At 41.1% G+C, this 16,189-nt stretch overlaps 1 protein-coding gene across 1 annotated transcript in view; it reads right to left on the bottom strand.

Moving 5' to 3' along the window:
- LOC130071807 (receptor-type tyrosine-protein phosphatase gamma-like) overlaps nucleotides 1-15,541 on the bottom strand; it is a 199,478-nt gene extending 183,937 nt beyond the window's left edge. The window contains exon 1 of the mRNA XM_056236696.1: nucleotides 15,023-15,541. Coding sequence (XP_056092671.1) covers nucleotides 15,023-15,116 — 94 coding nt within the window. The 5' untranslated portion in view covers nucleotides 15,117-15,541. The remainder of the gene's footprint in view (nucleotides 1-15,022) is intronic.
- Between the last annotated feature and the right edge of the window lie 648 nt (nucleotides 15,542-16,189).

Below are 16,189 nucleotides of genomic sequence, written 5' to 3'. Positions count from 1 at the left end.
GGAGATGACAAGTGAGAGGAAGACGATCACAGATGATCACAGAAGACCGAAGACTTCGAGACAGGATTGCAAAGGCCAGTATCCACAGGTAGGAATCAAGCGTTCAGAGATGAACAACAAGACCAGACAACCCATGTGTGTTTGGTGCTGATGAGGCTAATAGCAGACAGGTGTGGTGATTGTATCGTGTGCACAGTTTGTAGCCAGAGAGGATTATGGGAAACGTAGTGTGCTGAGGTGCATGAGGATTGTGACAATAACAGAAATATTATCAAAATATGTTTTTATATGCAAGAGGGAAAATGTGCTGCCAGATGTCGATCACGAAAGTCACATTGTATTTGATACAAAACTAAATAGTCTAAATCAAGTGGAAAAAAGTGATAACTGAAACTATTTTCATAGTAGTTTTGTTTTCTTCATAAGGAAATGTATTGTTAACGAAAACGTATAAATGTTAAAGATTGAACTACCGTAAGTAAACCTATCTGAGGCTGTTAATCGAAGTCTATACGTTTGTTAAAGTCATCAGTTTGCATTATTTCAACTTTTTTATTATTATTATTATTATTATAGGCTACTTACATTATATTTGACTTATATTTTATTTATAATAGGCTTGTCATATTGATTATTTTATGCTTATTTTTAACTCAATAAAAAAAACCCACTTCTGGCATACATTTAAACTGACGCCTGCCATGGTGTTTCTTATTTGTCGTCTCTGATTTGCATGCGTGTCCTCAGCCGATGTCCCGTACCGTTTAAAGGTGAAGTCGTTTCTGAGACATTAGTGCAACCTAGGCTGTGTTCCAGACTTCCAGTCCAAATGTGTCATGCCCTTCACTTGCTTTTTATATATCATAGAGTTTTGGTGGGGTAAATTTACGCAATATGCGTTGACGTCACAATCGTGTTGCATTATGGTATATGGAGCTGCCGGAAGTGTACATATGTAACTCGATTTTGACCGCAGGAGCGAGTCTGTCCATGTAAACGTCCCTCGTCCACTTCACGAAGTGGAACGCACTTCAAAATGGCGGCAGGGATTCCCCCGACGGGAAGTGCTTAGGGAAGTTTGCAAGTGCGTGTCTAAAAGTGGACTGGCGGAATTACAAAAATACAGTATATTCGCGCGTCGCTCAAATCTAAAACACAACTCAACTGCTTTTACAGGTGCTTGTGAAGGCAGCAACAGGCAAATGTAGGCCACTTTCAATTAAACGTCAAACTTAATATATTATATATAAAACTTTAGCTGTGTTGCTATGTGTCATGAGTAGCTAACGCGAAACCCAACTAACGTATCTGCACCAGGTGCATTTTTGACATAAAGCGCACCCAGCATACCCGCTGCTCGCCACTGATAGATGATGCTTTCAGCCATTAAAAACACGGCCATTAAAAACCCAGTTGACTACCATTAAAAAGTCCATGCAAATGACAGTAATGATTGTTTAAGACCTCGATGGAACCTTGAGTCACTGATGGTGATTTAAGACGCTTGTTCCACGTGCCCTAAATGTTGGGGGTGTGGGATATTTTAAAGCGAAATGTGTGTGCGTATATGTGTGTTGAGGTGGTTATCATCTTCTTTATTCTCCTCTCCTATCCTGACTGTCTCCTCATCTCCTCTGTCACGCCTGGCCACTCTCCATTCCATTTCCCCAATGGCTCATCCATCGCCACCTCCGGTGAGTGGCGAGCGGAGCCCGGGGTGATTAACGCAAGAAAGATGGCAGGACTGGCAGCGTAAATCCAAAGAGGTTTCAGGAGGAACACCGCCGCTTGTCTCCGCATGAGGAATGGAGAACCGGCTGGGCCAAAACCCTTCCTGGAAGTGTCCTATGCCGTCCTACACGGGCCGAATACAGAGAAAGGAATTCATGAAAAAGTACGGAAAATCCACAGCGCTCCCAGGGGCCCGAGAGTAGAAGCCCATCTGTCGGACATCTGGTCGGAGCAGGAGCTCTTGTGAAAAAGAAATGTGCTTAATTGTATTGAATGTGTACTTGAAGTGTACTTCAAATCTTAAAAGTATATATATATATATATTGTTTTTAGATTTTCCTTTTAATGAAATAGAAGGCCACTTAAGTGTATTTAAAGAGAGTCCACAATCAGGAATACACTTTAAATATGTGCACTTGCTCTTGTCAAAATTAAGGCACATTTTAAGTGCATTTTAAATCACAAAGGATTATTATAACACTGAGGTACACAAAATTGAGTATTAAGTGTTGACTAACATTCACATAAAATTGTATCTGTAGTGTAAATATATTTTAAAGTACTAAATTGCAACATCATCATACAAATGTGCAATTTCAAATATGTTTAAATACATTACATATTCATGACTACGTTTTAAAAGAAATAACATTAAAGTGTTAAAGTTTACCATAAATGCTTGTCGGTACATTCAACAAGCCATATTTCGAAAGACAACAAAAGTAATTATGTAATTACATATAAAGGTGTACTTACGTTCTTCAAGTGGCAAAGTGTTCAGCATTTTCATGTAATTGCATTTAACAACCAATAAAATGTCCAAAAATATAGTATACTCTTTTAAAGTATATATTATTTCTGTAATAAGTACTCTTTTTAAAAATCTGCTCAAATGTACTTTTCACAAGGGAGTGAAAGACCTTCAGCGAACCTGTCGGTACATTTTAGAACTATGTATAGTTCACCCCAAAAAATTCTGTCATCACTTCATTTCCCACATATTGTTCCCATATGACTTTTTTCTTCTGTAGAACACAAAAGGAGAAATTCCGTGGAATTACGTTAAATTGAGGACTAAAGCTTTCATGCTTCAAAAAAAGAGGCAAAGCAGTGCAGAAGCATCATAAAAGCAGTCCATAAGTCTTACACACTAAATCCAAGTCTTCTGAAGTCACACAACAGCTTTCAGACAGACTGACACAAGTCAGAAGTCACAGAGACTGCTTTAATGATATTTTATGGTGCTTTTGCGTCCTTTTTGAAGCTTGAAAGCTTTGGTCCCTGTTCATTGTAACCACATGGAATAGAGCATGTCTCCTTTTGTGTTCCACTGAAGAAAAGTCATCTGAGTTTGGAATGACACGAGAGAGTGTATGTGATCATGTGGAATATTCCCTAACACACAAGCACCAATGTAGCTGAGACCCAGCACAGGAGGTTACAAGAGGTCAAAGACGGCCAATCCAATCAGTCATCACAGCGCTAACCCATCAGCACTAGTCAAGGTAGAGTGAACCATCAAAGACACATCCCAGCCAGAAAAGGCAATCACAGTTGTCAAGCGGCAAAGAAATGAAAAAGTAGCCTATTTCTACTTTTGGGTTTGATTTCATGCTTGTACGTCGAACTGCCACTCGGCTGCTGTTTGAGCTCAACGTCAGGCAATGCTGGTTAACGTTCTTTGCAATGCTGGTTGTTTTTAATATGGAAAGAAAGAAAAGTGGAAGACATTGCCTCTCAGTAGGACGTCAGATAATGACAATTCTCCTTTCTCATCTGAATCTGCGTGTTCGTCAAAGCTATCGTTGTATGATCATGGTGATTACACTGCTAATTAGCATATTTAAAATAAAGCAGTAAGCCTTCAAAATCCTCTCTCTAGTGCTAACTGATTACGAAATATGTTTTGTTTTGTAGACTACACGCAACGTTTCTGACACTGGTGTTCATGAGAATGATACTCAATGAATAAACTAAATGATAGCCAAAAAAAAAAAAAGTCTGATATTAAATTACCACTGATTTTACACAATGTTTACAATGTGAGTAGGTTGTTAGCCAAATCGATAATCTCACAATGGCGAAAAAGCCTACTGGCCAATTAAATGGCTTAAAGCTAAACTGTAAATATATCAACTTTGAATGCCAGAATTTAAAGGAACACTCCGACTTTTTGGGACTTTAGCCTATTCACCTTATCCCCCAGAGTTAGAAAAGTCCATACATACCTTTTTCATCTCCGTGCGTGCTATAAGTCTGTTTGACGCACCCACCGCTAGCCTAGCTTAGCACAAAGACTGGATCTAAATGGTTGCAGCTAGCATACTAATCCAAATAAGTGACAAAATAACGCAAACATTTTTCTATTTACATGTTGTGATTTGTATAGTCACAGAGTGTACAAAAAACAAAGTCACATGAGACACAGACATTTTTTAACCGTATAAATACTGGGAACTATATTCTCTGAAGGCGAAGCACTGCTACTTGGGCGGAGTGATAACCGCAGCACCTGAGACGCGCCGTGGTGAGGAGAAGAGAGCGCGTCTCAGGTGCTGCGGTTATCACTCCGCCCAAGTAGCAGTGCTAGTATGCTAGCTGCAACCATTTACATCCAGTCTTTGTGCTAAGCTAGGCTAGCGGTGGGTGCGTCAAACAGACTTATAGCACGCACGGAGATGAAAAAGGTATGTATGGACTTATCTAATTCTGGGGGATAAGGTGAATAGGCTAAAGTCCCAAAAAGTCGGAGTGTTCCTTTAACTGAAGAATTTTAAAATCAGCTGCTTTACAAAAAAAAATCTTATCCAAAGAGATTTCAGAGGTGGAACTGTTTGCTACATAAAAATAGAAAAAGGTTTTTAAAGGTGATTGCCATTTGTGCAATTTACATTTGCGACATTAGCACACCCACTAGTGTGAAGTTGGGGCGGGGCTATCTTCTAGGCTGACCAATGACAGATGGGGGTCGTGTTCAGGAAAAGAAATAACACACTTCAGATTTGTGATGCACAAAAAGCAACATTAGCATTACCATGCTAGCATCATAGCAAAGAACATGCTTAGCAACTTCAGAGACCCATCGATTCGGAATCAGAGTAAGTACAGAAGCCTAAAGGTCTGTGTGGCACGCTAATGCCAGGTTATTCCAAGAGAGTTCCAGGAAGAGAAAGGTCATAAGGGAAAATGCATGTGTATAATGTACTCGTCTAATTCACTATATGCACACTGAGTGACTGTTACGAGTGGCATAAATCAGAACGGACAGACACTAATCACAAGCCATTTTCCGAGCACACTCGATACAGGTCTGACTGATGAAAGCACAGATATCTGGAGTGGCGGAAAGACAGCGGGAGTCTCGCCAATTTGAGAAGAGAGGAGGGAGAGAATAAAAAAAAGCATTGTACTTTAAACAGCTTCCCTAGAAGTAAGACAAATTGGGCAGCGTGGTGCAGTCCGTAGGCTGCGTCTCGCCCGCTCTCTCTCTCTCTCTCTCTCTCGGTGGAAGAGGCTAGCGTCCTCCCAAGCATTAAAGTGGAAAAACCAACTACACTGCAAAAATTTAATGAGAAGACTCACAACTCCGGCCTAACACTGGCTCACTGACACAACGCTCCTTGCCATGTGGTTATTTTCCCCTTCTCGTCTTTTCTTTCCTCTTTTCACCACGGAGGCAGAGGAAATATCAAGGGGCTGTAACCGGCCTGGCCCTCTCAGTCGTGGTCTAATGCAACACTAATGCATTGTGTCTGTGAAAATGGACATTGTGAATACGTGACCGTGCTTCCCAGAAACGCCAGGGCATTACCTCATTTATGTCCACTGAGAGACCGCACGCGTCCACCACGCACAAACAAATTATTTGCTACCGCAATTTCCGAGGCTCTTGTGATATATAGAGGGTGTCTAATAGTTTGCCTCACTCCTTTTCTGCTGTTTTTGTTCCTCTTTTTCAAAGGGCGAGAAATAGTGTGGGGAAAATTAGAAGTACCAAATGGAATGAACTGGCCTACAAAACCATTAGGCTACAATTCCCTGACTGACAAACACCCATCACATGGACAACATCACCCTAAAGGCTGTATCATTACACGCCAGGCCTAAACTGCAGCCCACAACCTCCATATTAAGGTTATTTCTCTATTGCAAGCAGGCCTGTCCATGACAGCCAGCCCATCAAGGGCTCTGGGCAGAGATTGGCCTTTTACACTGATCCAGACCGGATTACGCAGCCTAAATCCCAGCCATTTCCTTTCAAGAACGAACCAATTTTTTGTATATCAGATTACAAGGGGAGAGTTCTTCTTACGGGCCACTTGGGATAAGGTAAAGAATTGGATTTCACAAAAGTGAAGCTAAAGGGATAGTTCAGCCAAAAAAATGTAATTCGTTCTTAATTTACTCCCCGTCCAAATATGGATATTGTGTATAATATCTATACAATGAAAGTAAATGCCATTGACTGTCATTGTATAAAAAGAAGAAGAAAAAGTGGATGTTATGTTCAACAGACAGTCATACAAATTTGACATTCAGTCTGTAATGCTCTCCAACAGACACTCTACTGTACTGACTATACGTAACTTTGCAAGAACGTCAACTTATTCTACTGACCCGAACCCTAACCTAGCAGTCTACTAACTAACACAGCCTACTAATACTCTAATGAGGGTAAGTTGACATTCAGGTGAAAAGTTATAGTTTTAAAGTGGACCATCAAAATAAAGTGTACCTTTTTATTATCTTGACATATTTGATTTCCAGATGTATTAAAAAAAGAAAAAAAGGCTTCATAGCTTTCTTCAAGAGTTATTGAAAGGAAAAATAATTTAAGGAGTATTGTGTGGGCCGGTGATACAGTGATAAATGAAGTCTATCACTTAGCACTAGCGCTTAGCACGCCACAAAAGCCTTGATCAATCAGCTTGACAAACTGCAGAATTAATGCTGCATATAATCAACAGTAAAAGGCTAAGTCCGCATTGCGTAAACTAGCATTTTAAACTAGAAACATAAATAACAGAACTCACGCAAAATACTCCCCCTAGTGGCCAATGCATAAAAGTCTGTGGGAAAACGAATGTTAAGGTGTTGCATCTCGGTTGCACTACAACATCTGTCTGGCTGTTAATATTGCAACGCCCGCTGCGGCTCATCAAATTGTAATTAATTTCTCTCTCATTAATCCATCCATCACTTGTTCAATACAAAGAAACATAAACATGCTCCATTGTTTGGTTTCAGACAGATTAATTTAACATCATCTTTGCCGTTTTAGATCCTTGTAGGTCTTTACACATGATCACGTGTTTCAGCCTAGTTGAGAGGAAGAACTGGCATTTAAATTGGAGAGGGCCAGCAGCCGTTATACGTTATTAATGAAGAGACTTTTACGTTTGTTGCTCCATACTCTGCTAATTATGACCTTAGAGAGGAGGACGGGGGTAAGCAGGAGAACAAGGCGCTGGAGGGGGGCCGGGTTATGTGGAAGGAGAATTAGCGCTTAAGTCTCCCAGTGGCTCAAAGGTTTTTTTCGTCTTCTGGCAAACTCTTTCAACCCCTGTTACTGTGCCAAATGAAAATCTTTTTCAGAACCTCCAGTCTGGGAGAGAGTCAGAACTAGAGAAAGAGAGAGAAATAAAATAGTGGCAAAAGTAAACATGAAGAAAATCGGAGAGAACGTGAAGCCAAAGTACACGGATTTGGTCTCCTGCCTACAACTACTACAACTTTCAATGAGGCGAATCACTATACCAAATTCGTATCAGGCTAATGTTTCAAAAAAATGGTGCACAACATGAGCAGAGAGTTGGTGCTCTGTATGGCGATGATGTCGCAAACAATCGGTGCTGCAGATTTCGGGCTTTCCAAAGACCATTAAGCTGCACACAACAGAATAAACAAAACCAATGCAACCAACATGTCTGTACAAAGCCAATATTTATCTAACGGTACAGGAGCCCAACAAAAATACTTGCATGATTTTAGAATGTTTACTAAAAAAGAAGAAGGCAAAACTTAAGTGCAGTTTCACATGGTGTGACCGGTCCTAATCAACCCACTCCGAGCAGGATTCGAACCAGGGTCTCCGACGTGGGAGGCGGGCGCGCTAACAAGGATGCTAAAGACCGCAGCCTTTACTGTCAGTTGCTAACGCGCCTCTTTAGGCCAGAGGACTGAGGTTTACACACACAGCTCTTACTGGCCAACGTTACACTCACCCCCCTAATCCTCACTCCCATCTGGGTCACGGCACCAAATGTAACCGGCCCTACTCAACCCACTCCGAGCAGGATTCGAACCAGGGTCTCCGGCGTGGGAGGCGGGCACGCTAACAAGGACGTTAAAGACCACAGCCTCTACTGCTATTAAATCCAGATAAAACGGAGGTATTACTTATTGGTCCAAAAAACTACCCACAACATCTTTTACAATACAACTTTAATTTAGAAGGATGTCCTGTTACCTTATCCACTACAGTAAAAGACCTAGGTGTTATACTAGACCGCAACTTGTCTTTCGAAAATCATATTTCATATGTTACAAGAACTGCCTTTTTCCACCTTAGAAACATTGCTAAATTACGTAACATGCTATCTGTCTCTGATGCAGAAAAGTTAGTTCATGCATTCATGACCTCGAGACTAGATTACTGTAATGCTTTATTAGCTGGTTGTCCTGCATCCTCAATAAACAAGCTACAGTTAGTGCAAAATGCAGCCGCTAGAGTTCTTACTAGGTCAAGAAAATATGATCATATAACACCAATTTTATCATCTCTGCACTGGTTACCTATTAAGTTCCGTATCAATTACAAAGTACTACTACTGACCTATAAAGCCCTAAATGGTTTAGCTCCTGTGTATTTAATGGACCTTCTATCGCCCTACAACCCATCGCGTTCTTTAAGATCCCTAAATTCGAGGCTTCTGGTCATTCCTAGGATATCTAAGTCCACTAAAGGAGGGAGGGCGTTCTCACATTTAGCTCCTAAACTCTGGAATAGCCTTCCTGATACTGTTCGTTCCTCAGACTCGCTCTCCCAGTTCAAAACTAGATTAAAGACGCATCTCTTCAGCCAAGCATTCACATAAAGCTTACCTTTTATACCACTGTTGAATCAGATCGAATGCATTAATATTATGAACAGCAGCTACGCTAATTATTTCCCATCTGCTTTTCTGCTGTTATCTCGGGACGCTAGTCCCGAGGTAAATAGCGTTCGTCAGCTCCAGTTTGTATCCAGCCTCTCACGGAGACTTCTGATGCCCCAACGCCTGTGAAGAGACGACTCAACGCCTGTGAATAGACGACTCAACGCCGGCGATATGTTATGCCCTAAATTAATACATGATGATTAGCTAACTATATTCTTCTATGTACATTTCTGAAATGCACTTTCTGTAAAGCTGCTTTGAAACAATCTGTATTGTGAAAAGCGCTATACAAATAAATTTGAATTGAATTGAACTGTCAGTTGCTAACGCGCCTCTTGAGGCCAGAGGAGTGAGGTTTACACGCACAGCTCTTACTGGCCTACGTTACACTCACCCCCCTAATCCTCACTCCCATCTGGGTCACGGCACCAAATGTAACCGGTCCTACTCAACCCACTCCGAGCAGGATTCGAACCAGGGTCTCCGGCGTGGGAGGCTGGCGCGCTAACAAGGATGCTAAAGACCGCAGCCTTTACTGTCAGTTGCTAACGCGCCTCTTGAGGCCAGAGGACTGAGGTTTACACACACAGCTCTTACTGGCCAACGTTACACTCACCCCCCTAATCCTCACTCCCATCTGGGTCACGGCACCAAATGTAACCGGTCCTACTCAACCCACTCCGAGCAGGATTCGAACCAGGGTCTCCGGCGTGGGAGGCTGGCGCGCTAACAAGGATGCTAAAGACCGCAGCCTTTACTGTCAGTTGCTAACGCGCCTCTTTAGACCAGAGGACTGAGGTTTACACACACAGCTCTTACTGGCAAACGTTACACTCACCCCCCTAATCCTCACTCCCATCTGGGTCACGGCATCAAATGTAACCGGTCCTACTCAACCCACTCCGAGCAGGATTCGAACCAGGGTCTCCGGCGTGGGAGGCGGGCGCGCTAACAAGGATGCTAAAGACCGCAGACTTTACTGTCAGTTGCTAACGCGGCTCCTGAGGCCAGAAGAGTGAGGTTTACTAGCGCCATCTTTGGAAAACAGTTTTGACTAATCAAACCACGAACGACGTGCTAAGTGAGCTGAACTGTAAGTTCAGTGAACTTCTGAACTGTATGAATGGCGTTCGTGGTTTGATTAGTCGAGAGACTGTTTTCCAAAGATGGCTCCTGTCTGTATACACGAAGTGGACTGTCTTCATAAAATATCTTCTTATTAAACTGTATGTACACTTACAAAGTTCTCAATGCTTCATTGTGCATGTAGGGACCCTCATTATGTTACTGTGTTCGTGTGGGGCTATTTTGAGCCTTGTTAGTGGTATTAACTAGCGATTTCTTTTTACTTATTAAATGCCCCCATTACAGCATTATACGCTAAACAGTTTTTAGAGATAAAACTCTTTACATTCGATTATCATGAAAACAAATCTCAGAGAACGGTTGACTAGGTACCAATGTTTTATTAGACCAAAGGTTCATTTTGCGCCGGAGTTCTCCTTTAAAGTGGTCACTGACAGAGGTTCTGATACATATTTTAAACATAGGTAAAAATGTCACTCAGAAAGATCAGAATGCTGTATGCACCGTGTATGTGCACAAGTATAACACTTTTTTTGTCTCCATAGCAATGCCATTATCTGATAAAATAGCATTATATGACTTAAATTATTTTCATGCTGGGTTCGTTATCTCCAGTTTTCTGTCTGTAAGACAGGATCTACCAGCATGCTTCATGAATGTCCACTTCATTTAGTGGTTGGCACACACTGTGAGCTGTGGTTGCCAGTGGAGATGAGGAGAAAATGTACCAGCACGAGCACATACACACTCTCTCTCTCTCACACACAAACACGTCTGCCTTCACCAACACTATTGAGGAAAAATGGAGATGAGTCCTTCACTGAAGAGCACCAATACTCCTTGAGAACCATTCATGACATCTAACACAACAAAAAGGAGGGAGAGAAAAAAACAGTGTGAGTTAATGTAAAAAAAAAGCTTTTTAGAATAACAGTGTCTGTTAAGCGTAAGTATAAAGGAGAAGCAATTAAACTGGCTTAAACACTTAAACACTTTATAAGAGTAATACAAAAAACCCACACACACATTAAATGCAAGAAGTCAGGAGTACACACTTACTGTACAAACCAAACCATCCACAGCCAAAATGTAATTTAAATTTCAATAAATTGTAATTTATTCCCGTGATGCTAAGCTGAATTTTCAGCAGCCGTCTTCAGCGTCACATGATCCTTCAGAAATCATTCTAATATGCTGATTCAAGACATTTCTTATTATTATCAATTCTTATTATTATCTTATTATTATCAATGTTAAAACCAGATGTGCTGTTTAATATGTTTTTATACTTTTTTTTCAGGATTCTGTGATACTAGAAATTTCAAAAAGAATAGCATTTGTGTGAAATAGAAATCTTTTGAAACATTATAAATGGCTTCACTGTAACTTTTAATCAATGTAATGCATCCTTGCTGAATAAAAGTATTAATTTGAACATAAATAGATAAATAAACAAACTCTTTTAATGCAAAACAAAAACTATCAATTGAAATTAACATTATTGAAAGAATTAATTAATTGCAAGTGAATTGGAAAATATGTTTGGTGTGAGGCTTATATTTGAGCAAAAATGAAACAGAGAGAAAGTTGAGAAAGCGTCCGAGTTGAGAGTTCTTATTCCCTTCCATGTTGCTGGTTCCTTTGGTACATTCAGCACACACGCTAACAAACTCTGGGACAACGACCCTACGGCAGCCTGACATCACCCCACACGTTTAACCGCCCGCACGGCCCTATCTTTTAATCAATCTATTAGGGGAGCCGGGCTACGATGACAGGCTTCGTGACTGATAAGGTGACCTGGCGAACATCACAGCAGCTCTGGTCACCCAGCCGGACAGATAACGGCCCGAGCGGAGAGAGAAGATGATGATGATGATGATAATGTTGTTACAGGGGCCGCTAGAGCATCCCGTCCGGCCCAAATGTCAGCTCCAGCTATCTCACTCCTGAGACTCTACCCCCATCTTAAGTGCCCGTCATTTCCAAACGGACATTTAGCAAATTATCCTTTTCTATTAGACGGAGAAATGGCTCCTCGCTCACATAAAAGGAAATCAGAAAGGCAGGAAGTCTGATACCTCTTAAGAGATTTGAATTATCATTGTGCTCTGCAGCGCGTGGCATGCTATTCGTCATGCGACAGAAATAACCATCTAGAAATCCCCTCCTCATTTCGCCGGCGGTTTCTACATCTTTTGGGTGAATCCTTTGAATCCGCTGTAGATAGGAGGTCGGAAAAGAATAGCCAAAAAAACAAAAACAAAGATCAATTCTATTGCTTCCCTCCGGAATGGCAAGTCAAACGATTTTTGCTTGCTAGTTTCACAAGTTGAGCTTTATAGCTTTAAATTGTTAGGTGGACACCGCGCTAGAATTTTCTCTTCCGTGATAGTCATCCATCGGCTCCAACGGCTATCAACCGTCTGTAAAGAGATGAGCGTTGCCTGGGGCCAACAGACGCCCCGTCGAGAAATCCTCTCGCTTCCGCTCTGCTCCGTCAGCAAACTGGCCATTACTGGAGACTCAAGTGTGCAGACACTTGTTTCCCACTGGCATGACAGAAATAAATAAAGTTGCAGCGTTCCCCTTTTTCTAGCACGAGCTCGCCTGTCTTTCTGCAGCACTGGTTCTGCTAAAAACAGGTCTATCAGACACAGACATGAACAAATGTCACTGAGGTTAAAAGACCCGTGTCTAGAAAAAGCAGAGAGGGCAGGGAAGAATGACGGCAAACAAACGGAACACATTAAAGTGGTCTTTTCTTCTACGGTAACTTCATTTCTACCCCCCTTCCGACTCGAGAATTGGAAGTGTGCACCTTTCTCTCGGTGAAATCAACTCTGATAGACGGAGACAGTAAGATAGACAGAAACACACACTGCGACAGACACAAGAGAGAGAGGCGCAAACAGAAAAACAGACGGAAAAGATTGCCAATAATGTCCACAACCTTGAGTCAGGCATTTGCCCTTTGGTGACAATGTGTTATTCATGGAGCGTTCATCACGGGCCTGATGAAATCTCTCGGCTGTTTGAGATGCAGAAACTTAGACACTTTATCTCACTGTCAGCGCTCAAGTGCTCACCCTTATGTCCACTGAGTCCCCGAGTGCCCGGCTCTTGTAGTTTTGGATCACATAGAATGCGTGATGAAAACTAGTGGCGAAAGAAAAGAATAGAAAAACCGATACCGTATCTGAAGTGCAGTGTCCAGAGAAACCGTAAAAGCTTGGGTAGAACGCAGCGTTAATATTAGTTTATTCCTGCGACAGTGATTGACTACCAACAAAGTAACGTTTTAATATGTATGCAAAGCAATGGTCATTTGATAACACAAAACCATCAGGCTCCCCAGAAGTAGGTCAGCTATTGTGGAAATTTTACGTATTTTGAGATGTATTAGCATTTTATGTACCAAGATATCAGATTAGATGGAAAGATGAGAGATAAACACAATGTGTTCTGTCTTTTAATGAGATTTCTGAACACATGGTTTGCATGCACGCACACACTTTTAAAAAATGCAATACACAGCGCAGATGCAAACCATGTTATCTTTCGTTTGTATGGATTTCTTGTTTATGAATATGGCTTTCTCGTCACTCATTTCACATGTGTTTGCCTGCGTAGATTTAGGTAAAAGAGCACAAACAGTCCTTGCTCTTGGTCTGCTTCCATAAGGTTTCATTCGAAGACCTGAGAATGTCATACTCTAGAATTATACATTAGACTTGACACCTCCAGCGTTACATAAAAACTCATGCAAATATGCAGAGCTTATCAGTCTCCTGGTTAAAGATGACTGGTGAATCTCAGACTGTTCTTTCTCTGGCTGCTGTCTATCATCACAGACATCCTCACCCATTACTCGCACGACCCAGGTCATCTTAAACAAGATGCCATCAAATATACATTTATATATATTTAAACCCGGACGAGCCCCCGGAAATCATATTCTTATGACGTTTTCGAAGACGCACTGTTAGTTACTGTGGGAATTCATATTTAATGCTTCATCCCTACTTGCCTGATCATTCAGATCATCACATTTGAAGTATCAATAAAGAGTAACAACCAATAAAAAATAATAACCTTTTTTTCCGATCCCAAAATTATGCTGCTTAGCATTACTGAGCGGCATCGGAACAACCAATAATGATACACGCTTTTGACACAATAATAGTTTAAAAATCATTAGCTTGCAACCATAGAAACAATGTATGAAAATGAATAACAAAATATTCACAATTTATTCTTTTTTTAGGCTATTTATCATTAATGTATAATAATAAACAGTATGAAACCTGCTTCATGATCTAATGTAGCCTAAGAGATGTGTTTGCATTTTTGTTTTGGATAATGTTTAACTTAATTTTAAAATGATATGCGTTGCTCTTTTGGAAAAGTTAGGATTAATTATGCAAACAATAAATTAAAAAGTAGTCTCATTTGAAAACAATGTAGTTTTTTGCTGAACACTTTGTAGCTGGTTGTTATTCTTAAGAGACCCATTAAATTATGACCCGATTTTAAATAACCGATAACTAATAAAGTATAAGACTGTCTTTTTTCAAAAGAAAGTGCGTAAATCACGTTAAAAGTCGTCAAGGAATGAAATGCTGCTAAGTTATGCTTAAACTAAAGATGTCTCAAGTGTGCATTATAATTAAAACTGCTTAAATCAAATATGTTATAATACCTGCTGAAAGACATCGGCTAATGTCTTTTCCTAGAACGGATTTAGAGATAACGGGTCCGCGCGCTTATAAATAACAGTAGCGGATCATTTGTGGATATTGAAATATCAATAGACGTCATTATGTGCGTTACAATTCCGTGTATGATCGTCCCAATTCCATGACTTAGGCTACAGCAGAAAAAAATACTAAAGCCTCGCTCGCGTTCGCATGGTTTTAATTGTGCAAATGGGTTTTTTTTTTTGTTCTCCCTCAACCTTACGCAGCCAATGTAGTGGTCTTACTCGTATAATAATAAATGGAGCGATTTGAAAACAATTCTCATCCACCTCGAATCCAACTTACCGGGATGACAATGTGCCCAGCGGAGCAGGAGCGAGGAGAAAAGCAGAGGCGGAATCCACCAGCAGCAGCAGCGCGGTCGCAGTAGCCTCCGCATGTCACACTGTATACATGGAGATCTGGAATAAGGCAACTGTTGACAGAGTTATCCTCCAGCTGAACGACAAAACTCCCACAAACAAGCGATGCGAACGCAATGTATTTCGGCCGCCTCCTTTTAGTGAGTCCTGTTGGAGAGATTTTTCTTTTAAAGTTCGACCAAGCCAAAGGAAACAGTTTTTCTTTTCTCTTTCTCTCTTTCAGATGGCTGAGCTCGTAGTCCAGGAGAGAAACATGTCAAGGGGGGGACATGGATTGTGGATTAAGAGAGAGATGTTAGAGGAACGGTAGTCCATGCATCACGCTGAAAACACAGAGAAAAGAGTTGGAGCGGCTCTGGAAGCTTTCCATTCCGCCATCCAGGAAGTAGCGCATGAGCTGAAGTCTGGCAGAGACTTTAAAACAGGCTTGGAAGAGAGAGAGAGAGAGGGAGAGAGGGGGGGAGAGAGAGAGAGAGGGAGAGAGAGAGAGAGAGATCCGCCGGATCCTAGCGCCGAGCCCGTAACGGACGCGCTGTCACACTGTGTGTGATGGACGCACAAAGGCGCTCTCCTTTCTCTCTCTCCTTTATCTGGGATAAAACCAAACACTCCAGATAACATCAGTAATAAAATGACTGATGTATCTTTATCTGTATCTGGAATTATCAGCAGAATCTTCTACACGGAGAAGAGTGGATGGTTGTATGATTCAAAATGCATATGATATTTTACAACTAGAAGACGTGGGTACATAATTTAAAAATTAGAATCACCATAGAAAATTCCATGACTTTCATGCGCGCGCACACACACACACACGGTTTCGCTATCTTTGTGGGGACTCTGCATAATTATTTTATACTGTATAAACTGTATATCCCCCCCACACACACACACACACACACACACGACTGTGCAGCTAAAAAGAGTCCTGTTTTTTTGTGAACAACATGCACTGAGTGACTCTGACTACAGATCATTCATAAGCTTGTCCTTACTTATTTCGGAATTGTTTATTGAATACTTGAATTTTCTGAACAGAATAGAGCAGCTGTATATTTCAATAGCATTTATGTAGTAAATATGCCAC

This window comes from Rhinichthys klamathensis, unplaced genomic scaffold, assembly GCF_029890125.1.
Source record: "Rhinichthys klamathensis goyatoka isolate OS25496 unplaced genomic scaffold, OSU_Roscu_1.1 h1tg000461l_1, whole genome shotgun sequence".
In the NCBI taxonomy this organism is placed as follows: domain Eukaryota; kingdom Metazoa; phylum Chordata; class Actinopteri; order Cypriniformes; family Leuciscidae; genus Rhinichthys; species Rhinichthys klamathensis.
The sequence above is the reverse complement of the archived record's forward strand: the minus strand, read 5'-3'. Positions and strand labels throughout refer to the sequence as shown.